The sequence below is a fragment of the Benincasa hispida genome, chromosome 4 (genome assembly GCF_027475165.1).
Source record: "Benincasa hispida cultivar pf3 chromosome 4, pf3_genome.v1.1, whole genome shotgun sequence".
NCBI classification, from domain to species: Eukaryota; Viridiplantae; Streptophyta; class Magnoliopsida; order Cucurbitales; family Cucurbitaceae; genus Benincasa; species Benincasa hispida.
Genome location: NC_143481.1, coordinates 38,217,325 through 38,227,781, shown reverse-complemented (window position 1 = coordinate 38,227,781; position 10,457 = coordinate 38,217,325). Strand labels below are relative to the sequence as shown.

Sequence of the window (10,457 nt, the reverse complement as noted above, 5' to 3'; positions counted from 1 at the left end):
TACTTATAGTTTACATTCATTGTTTCTTAATCACTCTTCTATTTTCTCTTTTCCTTTTCATGTTATTCCATATGTTTCTTCTGGTTTTCAGACACATTCTTCCAAGGAATATCCTGGTTGTAAGCAAAAGCAACAAAAAGTGTTTTGAAGGTTTGTCTTCTTTTGACAAATTCTCCATCTCGTCTTCAGTATCATCATTATAACATCACTCGTTGTTTGACTAGGCCCTTCCTTTATTTAAATTTTCTTCATACATACCCCAAGATTTTTCGTCATTCGGAATCCAAGGTGTTGTTTGTCTGTAAACATATCTTTTTGGGGTAGATCACTTCTACTTGTTTCTGTTTCTCCTTATTCTTCTTTCGATAGAGCATGCTCCTTCCGAAGGTGTCCCCTTTTACCACATTCGAAACAAGTCCTTGAGGGAGTTAGGTAGGGTCCTAAGTGCTTTCCATTACATTTAAAACCTAGTACGCATGCATGTCTGATTTGTTCTATCAATTCTGGTTCCATATAGGGACAAGGGGCCCATCGATACTTTCGATTTTCCTCTAACGTCATAGTAGATTATTCTACTTTTCAATCTATTTGTTCCTCAAACACGTGTTCCCTAAAACATTAATTAAATTAGAATTATAATAATCATGTAGTTTCAAACAATTCATATTTCCATTCACATAATTTTTTTCTAGTCTGGTATCTCCTGGACTCCTTATAGGTTTCTTCTAGATTGTTTCTTTACCTTCTTCTATAGATTGGTAGTGTTGTGAGTTCCAGCTCGAATTGTTGCTATGTCTGCCACTTATGTATTGTCTCCCCAATCCAATTTTAACTAATTTCCAAGTTTTCTTTTAAACTTACAGCCCTTCAAATTTCCCTGAATCCTCTCAACTTTTGTTAACTCAGGTTTCCTCAAAACTTTATGATCTGATACCAACAAGTCAAACTCCCTCTTGAGCTTACCTCTTTCACCTGAAAGAAGGCATGAAGATAACAGACATCACCCTTTTGTAACACCTGCTATCCATCACCTTGCACTTACCAAATTGATCTTAAACTCTATTTTGATAACTACTACCCGTCTTAAATCTATATTACAACAACACTTTAGCCATGGTATGAAATAACAACAACTCTCTAGTTGATTATTTTATATCAAACCATTATAATATTTACAAAACTTTAGACTTAGCTTAGATAACTCTACTCCTAGGCTATAGAACTCATAAAAGGATATCTTAACCCTGAAACATGGCTACAATGTGACAGACCTTGATCTTAGCAGAACCTTGGAACTCCATTCTTGCGCTACCGTATATGTGTGTGTGGGGGGGGAGGGGGGGGGGGGGATGGGGACAAAACATTTGGAAAACATGAGTTGGAAAATCTTAATGAATGGCATGTTTAGTATAAAAATAGATTTGTTGTTACAAATCATTTTTGGGAATAAAATTTCACAAATAATCAAATACAATATGCATGACCTCAACCTGGTAACCGAGATGACATTGGCACAATCATATGTTCTTTGAAAATGCAATACTTCAGCCAAATACTATTTTAAAGGAAACAATCTCAGTACCTAAAACAACCCGCACATCGACAATATCCTACTAGACATACTCGGGTATGCTAATAATCCCAGCCAGATTATACTAACAATCCCAGTCAGACATCTAGGAGATATGCTAACAATATCCCGGGTATAGTTCTAGTTTCCAATTCAATTCATAATAAACATGCATCCTCATAATATTAGGAAATGAAATCACTGAAAACAACATATTTCCCGATCATGCCACAACTTTCAAAACCACACACACACACACACACACATATATATATATATATACACACACATACATACATATATATACATAAAGGCATATCAATTTGCAAAGATAGAGAAAGAAGAACCACTCACGATTCACCGGGAAAAAAGGTTCCCTAATATCCTATATCTTATTTTCTTCCTGAATCCTGAGCCTGTATTATCCCAAATATCAACTTAGAATCCCGTGTTTAGGGTTAAAATAGTCTTAAAATACTTTTTTAACCCTAATCCTAGATTATCAACCCACTAGGCTCAAACTATATCTTCAATTTGGAAAAAGAAACAGCTATTGGACGTAGGGTTGCACTTCACAGCCAAGTTAGACACATGGACAGAAACACCAATGCTTGGTTCAACTTGTTCAACGCCTAACAGTCAAGCTTGGACGACTGGTACAACACTTCAACGTATGGTCTTCCCTTTAAATTCCAATTCTCTCAAATCACTCTCTTTTTAAGACTTCTCAAGAGATCAGAAATTTATGGAGTGAAAGGTAACTCCCTGAAGGGTATTTATGGGCCTCCTCAAGTCATCCATGTCATCCTTTCAGGCCTCCAACGACAACCACCTCCTCTTTGAAGGAAATTTGAGTGCCTTTTTTCCGTTGAGCCACCACCTACTTGTATGTACGTAAATCGTGTCCTCCATTGCACATGTCCAACGTACACATAATTTTGAGGTGGTTGTCCCATATTCAATCTTGCATTTTCGCCCTCCACCTCCTATCGGTTTGCCAAAATTTCATATGAAGAAGCCATGTTCCTTCATTTTTATCACTCAATGCTCAAATACACCTTGTTGGACGCATGGTCCCTTGGTTCATGCATTTAACTCCCCAAATCCCTACTTCTTGGCCTTAACTTCCTTTTTGTAACATGGTTTCCCCCTTGGTTTAGTTCCAAACTTCCTACTATAAATCCAAGATGAAACTAAACGCATGCCTCCCTAGGGTTTGTGCATCAAAACCATCCTTTTGAAGTTTATACTTCCCATGTACTTCCCAAATGCCTAACACCTTGGCTCATGTGTCCAAGCATGTTGTCCCCTTATGGTATGTGTTTGCTTTGTCTTTCCTACGATTTCTTGGTGCAAATTCCTCCTAAATAGTTATCTCATAATCTATTCTTGCCCTTCACGTGCTTTAAATGGCATTCACATAGCTTTCTATGCGTCCACCACACTTCCTAGGTGTCCAACCTTTCCGACTTTAAGGTTCTACCTACTTATTATGTCATATGTTGTCCAGCACTTAGCCAAATTCCCAACCTAAACTTGTTATGCGTCCAACCCTAGTTTTCTCACTTAGTTGTGTATAGTTCAATGCTTAGTTGTCCAACACTTGACCATTTATTTCCTTATGCATTTAACTAACCCTAGGCATCCCAAAATGGTTCTTTTTGCCCTAGCATGTGTCTAAGTGAGCCTATTCTTGTTCAAGTATGCTCCAAGGCTCCTACAATTCTAGTTATGCTTCTACTTCTAGGTTGACTCATCTCATACTTAGTACTTAGTCCAAATTCATTCTTCTTCCTTGGACTAGGCGTTCACCTTGTCTTCCAACACCTGAATTCCAACTCCTAAATTGACCACATGTTTCCAATACTTAGAAATTTTCCTAAGTGCTAATACTTCATTCAAGGCATGGTTTAGGTACTTAGCTAATCTTTTCCTTTCAATGCTTTTAAGTGTGAACTATTTTCATAACCTAAGGAATCCTATGAGGACTTAGGTGTCACAAAAAAAGTTTCCTCCTTTTTTTTACAATGGAAAAAATAAGACAATGTGGTCTGATTATAGCTATGATTCGGCGACGATGACTAGTTTGATTACGTTGAAAATCTTTCCAGTTTTCCAAGCCCCATCACACCACCAACAACAGATAAGTTGTTTGGGGAGGATGACGATTCTTCGGATGCCTGCTTCTCAGACTACTCATCCGATCAATGGACTTGGAGTTTGGACGACTCTAGCATTGACACACGTCTCACCACATTGGAGCCCCAAACGATCAGTAAACACAATGAACTAGCAGACAGGGTAGAAGGGAATGTGAGCACCAACAAAGGACCGCTTTCACAAACAACTCCCACCCCGACAGTGGGAACTGGTTCTTGGTTCACAGCCAAGTGTGAACCAACCATCTTCTCATGAAACATCATTGATATTGGTCAACTTCCCTAAAGATCGAAAAAAGGAAAGGGGTAGGTGGATGAGGTGGGGAGAAAGCGTTATGCTAGAGAAGGACCAAACGACACGAAGGTTTAGAAGAAGAACTTCAAACAACACTAATGATCATATCCAGTGACTCTAAGTAGGGTTCTTATTCTTGTGGTGGGGCTGGGGAGTTGGGGTTTTCTTATTCTTGTTTTTTTTTTTTTTTTTTTTTTTTTTTTTTTTTTTTGGTTTGGTGAATGGTGAACTCCGACCTCATTAACTCTTTTGTATGATCATCTTCTCCATTGTATAAACTTTATTTTGTATACATTTTTTTTCTACAAATGAATGAATATTTTTGCTTTTATAATCTGCTATTTTTTCTTTAATTTTTCATCAATATCTAGTTTGTAGGATTGCATATGTACGAATGAACTGGTAATCCATATACATGAGGCTTAATTGGACAACCACATTGTAAATTTTTCCTATCAACGAAACATTATAGTGATAGACCAATAACCATAGCATGAATGTGGTTATAACAAAAATTTAAAAATTCAACGTTCGAACCAATCAAACAAAATAAAATCGATAAAAGCATCGATATATTAATTTTTTTCGGCTTTGCCAAAATAACAGGTAGATCGGTAAGACAAAGAAAGGGTGTTATAAAATGTTAAAGCGGCCAAAATCGATACCAATAATTCTATATGTAAATCGGTATCTCCTTATTTCAAAGGAAAAATGATGAAAATTGAGACATAAATATTTATAACAAATATGTGAGGCCCAATGCATATTCAAATGCAATTGGATTGAGAACCTTCCCAATCTCAATCAAAATACAATATTTCATTATGAATGGTATGATAGACCCTACTTTTAATTACGATTACATATGAACGTGTAAACAAAAGATAAATAATATGATAGAGACCACAAACCGAATTGAGATTAATTTATCCTCATTCCCCTTATGTAAACGTGGTGTGACAAGTAAAACAAGCAATGAACCAATTAAATGGAGTGGTAGAAATGTAAATACCAAACCTTCCAATGGCATTTCCATAGAATATTGCTGTTTCGTACACGAGTACTTTGATTCCAGCCTCGCAGTACAACAAACCCAACCAAGCATAAAAAATTGGAGGCCGAGGGTTTAAAACGGCCCCTTCATCCAAACGCCAACAAGAAACTCGATTTCTTTGCCAAATTCACATTCACATTCTCTCTCTCTTCTCCGATTCTGTAAATTTCGTTGCAGAGAGCGAAGATGATGCACATGACCTTCTACTGGAGCAAGGAGGTGACTCTCCTCATCAATTCATGGCGGACAAATTCATGGTTGAGTTATTCCCTCTCTTTGCTTGCTTGTTTCATTGTCTCCATTTTCTACCAGTATTTGGAGAATTATCGAATCCGTTTGAAGCTTCTTCTGTGTCGGAAGCCATCGCCGTCAGAGATCGAGGCCCCTCTCCTTCGATCTAAAGTGGCTGGGAAGTTTCAGGCTGTGAGATTTGCTGCAGCTCTGTTTTACGGAGTCAACTCGGCGATCGGTTACCTTCTGATGCTCGCGATTATGTCCTTTAATGGCGGAGTTTTCGTTGCAATTGTCTTAGGGCTTGCGATCGGTTATTTGGTGTTTAGGAGTGACGATGAGGACGTTAGTGTTAGTGTTGAAAATCCTTGTGCATGTGCTTAGTTCTTTCCCAAGGAGCCAAACAGATAAGAAAATGAAACAATTGCTATACCTGCTTCTTTAAATTATGAATAGGTTTTTTTCATTGTTTTCGTTTCTTGCAGAATTGATTAATCGGTCCTGTTGTTCAATTATGCTATTTGAAAATTTGTAGCTCTGTTTAGATCTGTTCTGGGTAGGAAATTTGTTCATAAATATGATAAAATACTATGATTGGGAAAGAAAATTCCGTTAGATTGGGAAAATTGAGCAGCCAAATTGGGGTATTGATATTGGAAATTGTGGGCAAGAAACCCCATACATTAGATCGATCCCTATCTGTTCTGAATTTTGATTTTGATCTGACAGATAAGGTTGCTGATAATGGCATTTCCAATGGTTCGAATTTATTAAATTTGAAGGTACCTCACATCTTTATACTTTTGATTCAATGCATAAAACCAACACATTTTCAGTTCATCATTCTATCTTCTTGGGATGGAAAATATTGCATTATCTATATTTGGGGTAAATTCTATCTTCATTATGTGGGTGGACTATTTTGGACAAAATATTTTTTTTAATCAAAATATATTTGGACTCTTGTCCTTTTAACAAAATTTAAACTAGAAAAAATGCACAATAACTCATCCCAATTTATCTCAACTCTTCCTTATTCCCATGTTTTCAATGGCTCTACCCATCGGCCACTATCACACTCCAAGAACTAATTCTAGGCTCCAACAACTACCTCCAATGACAACTCTGGCGACCAACTCCGGACTCTGACAACCACCTTCGATAACAACTCCGATGACCAACTCCGAGTTTCGACAATCACCTCTGATGATAGATCCGACGACCAACTCCGAGCTTCGACAACCTTCGTGCGACCAACTTCGACAACCAATTCTGGCCTCCAACAACCACCTCTGGTGATCCAACTCCAACACCACCTTCGCGTTATCAACTCCGACGACCAATTGGCTCCGATAACCACCATCGACTACAAACTCCGATGAAAATCATCTTCGATGATCACCTTTGAGTGAGTAACTCCGACGACCAACTCGAGGCTTCGACAATCACCTTAGACGACAAACTCCGACAACCAACTCTAATACCACCTTCATGCGATTTCGGGCTCCGACAGTCATCTCCGGCTACAATTTTCAGCAAAAATCATCTTCAATAATCAACTTCGACGACCACTTTTGCCTGACCAACTCGAGGATTCGAAAACTACCTCTGATGACAAACTTCGACAACCAACTCCAATACAACTTCATGTGACTAACTTCATACTCCGAAAACTACCTCCAACTACAAACTCCAGTAAAAATCAACTTTGACAACCACTTCTGACTACTATAAGACTGGTGACTATTAAAGTATATTGTAGAGTTGTTGATTATATTAAAACATATTATTCTGTCTACATTAAGTACAATATTTATACATAATGAATTCACATATCAAATGAGTGTTAAGAATATTTAGACAAAAAATATGTATGTAGTTGAAAGTATGTAACATATAACAAAAAAAAACATAAAATGATAATTTTTCCTGGAACATTTTCCGGCAAGAATTAGTGAAAAATAGAAATTTGTTTTTTGATGATCATCCAAATTTAGAGAAAATGAAAATGGAACTATTGAAGAAATGTGGTGACATTGGTTGTTACAATGATAGGTAGATTTAATTAAAAAAAACATGACATAGTAAAAATATAGAGCAACAATAGGAAGAAGAAGAAAAAAAAAAAAAAAGATAATGCAATTTGTGGAGAAAAATTAGCTAAAATCAAAAGAGTTGATTTCGCTTTAGTTTCTCATCTTATTTAACTATATTTCTACCGGAAATGTAACAGATTAATTATTGTTCATTACCCAAAAAAGAAAGAAAGAAAAGTTTTAAAAATTAAAAGAAAAAATTCAATCCATATTTTTATTCAAACAAAAAAGAGTATAATTATTGAATAAAAAAGTTTCAAAACAAAAATATTAATCATAAAAACATATTATTTAGAGCATGTTTGGGCCTAAGGTTAGAGTGAGGTGGAGTGACCTATAAGCCCACTTCTTATTTGGGGCTCCAACATTTTTTAGTTGGAGCTCCAATTATACTTCACACTTTAACCCTAGGGGAACTCTTCCCAACCTCCACGATACATTGTTTCCATCTCCTCTATTCTCCATCGTATTCTTGTCCGATCGTTCTCCCTCGATTTTTCTCCTTTCTTGTTTGGTCAAACAGTATGCTCCGGTTTCATTCTTCCTTCTCTTTACTTCTCCGGCTTCATTTCTGGTTTTGTTCTTCCTTCTATTTACTTCTCCGGCTTCAGATATGGTTTTGGTGCCATCTTTAGATCTGGTTTCGCATTTGTTGCATGTTTTTCTTCAGATCTGGTCTCTTTTCGCCTTGCCACTCCAAATAATCTCTCTCGCCGCTCCAAAAATTTGATTCCCTTTTCTACTATATTCGATCTTCTCACTCTGTCGAAATAGGCATTGAAACTTGATAGAGGGAGGTCGAGATTTGGAGCTTGGTAGAGGGGAGGTCGAGATTTGGAGCTTGGTAGGGGGATGTCTAGATTTGGTGCTTTGAAAGGGGGGGACATCCAAATTTGGAGCTTGGAAATGAGGGATGTCCAAATTTTGAGCTTGGAAAGGGGGGATGTCGAGGGTAGTCTTCTTTTTTCCTTTTCCGGCCGATGATGAGGTTTTGATTTTTTTTTTTTTTTTTCAATTTTAGCTCAAAATTTTGTAAATCAGTGGAAAAATTATTTGATGTTCCTTATTTTGCTTTCAATTATTTTGCTTCTAAATTATGCTATTCATTTTACTGAATTCATTCTTTTACTTTGAATTACTACTATCTCTGAAAAATTTTGTAAATTAGTGGACAAATTTGTTCATTTCAGTCTCTGTTTGTCCATTGGTTGTCCAATTTGTAACTTTTGACCTCCGTTTGACTATTGTTTATTGTATATTGATTGACAGCGGTTGTTAGGTACTGTTTACTGCATTCATCATTAGCATCTACTTATGCAATTGGTATGTTATTTCTCTTGTCTCCAACATTTTATTATTCTATGTTATTTTTCTTATCTCCAACATTTTCTTATTCTGTGTTATTTCTCTTGTTGGTTTACTACATTCATCTTCTTGGTTTCTCATTTTGTTGGTACTGTTTATTGCATTCATCTTGTTGGTTTCTCATTTATCATATTCATGATATTATTTGAAATTCAAGTTTCAATGAATGAATTTCATAACTCTGAGGTTAGATCCTATTCCATTTTTTTGTTTTTTTGTACTTTATAATTATTCTCTCACTTGCCTTCAAGTATAAGGACAAACACATTCCATCTACTTCATAAATGTAAATGGTATGTCTTCTCTCTCTTTATCCAATATCTTTTTTATTACGGTTCTTGACTAGTGTACTAATGTTGTTTGTTATAATATGTTTTAGGGTTGGTCTTATACGAATCAGCCGGATCAAACATTGTTTACCAACTTTCACTTGCTAAGGTGTTTACATGCACTTAAATATATGTTACTTTTGTTAATTGTTTCTTATATTTGTTACTTTTGTAATTTGTTTTTCGCTATATTTGGATGTTTGACTGTAATAATATCACGATCCAATATTTGTTGTTATATTTGTAATTTTTTTTTTTTTTTTGTGTTCATTATTTTGCAATTTTACATTAAAAATAGATTTCCATGACAATTAGTCAAAAAAAATATAAATTTTTGCAATTGGAATGTATTATTATTATGAATTGGTATGTATTATTATTATGGAGCAAGAAAAAGTAACAAAAACAACCCTTAGAATAAAGGCATTAGAAAAAGTAACAACCATTATTATGAAACACGAACAAGTAACAAAAACAACCATTATAAAATTTAGGAAATTTTTGCAATTGGTATGTATTATTATTATGAAACAAGCAAAAGTAACAAAAACAACAATTAGAATTAACGACATTATTATTATGAAACAACCATTAGAAAAAGTAACAAAAACAACCATTTGCAATTGGTATGTATTATTTTCTCAATTTATAAAAATGAGTTTTATCAATGTGTTGCAAAGGAGTGAGACAAATACAAACAAACAATTGAATGGTAAAAAAATTGTTATAAATGGTAAAAAAAAAATCAAAGTATCTTTACATATATCATGACTAAGTTTATGGTATTAGAAAATAAAAACTTTTTCGAATTTGACTAAGTTTACTTAACAAAATAATATTCTTTTTTATATAAAAAGTCATATAAAAAGTGTTGTTTTTAAGTAATATAAAAATAGTATTATAAAAAAAAAGTAGAATAGAAAACACATCAAACGACTGTAGACATCGTATTAGACAATTAGCATACTTTCAACTCATTCATGAATCCGATTTATGTTGTTGTCAAATTACAAAAATGGATTGAAGATGTTTTACCATTTTATGTTAGTTACTTAATACAACTGGTGGATTAGTGGAACTGAAGTTATAGATATGGAGGAGATGGTTGCTATGTTCTTACATATTTTAGCCCATGACGTTAAGAATCGGATAGTTCAAAGAGAATTTGTACAGTCTAGTGAGACTGTTTCTAGGCATTTCAACACTATTTTATTAGCGGTGTTACAATTACACGACGTGTTGTTAAAAAAACCTTTGTCGATCACAAACTCGTGTACAGATCCGTGATGGAAATGATTTGAGGTACAATTCAACTACACTAGTGTTAGTTCAACGTGACTTATTTCTTAGGAGAACGT

The 10,457-nt window shown here is 35.1% G+C and overlaps 1 protein-coding gene across 1 annotated transcript; it reads left to right on the top strand.

Annotated features, from left to right (window-relative positions):
• The first annotated feature begins 5,124 nt into the window (after positions 1 to 5,124).
• Positions 5,125 to 5,935, top strand: COPT5 (copper transporter 5). Its single transcript, XM_039030498.2, has one exon. It carries the CDS (start codon positions 5,265 to 5,267, stop codon positions 5,691 to 5,693), a length of 429 nt encoding a protein of 142 aa, XP_038886426.1. The 5' UTR covers positions 5,125 to 5,264; the 3' UTR covers positions 5,694 to 5,935.
• Positions 5,936 to 10,457: the final 4,522 nt, after the last annotated feature.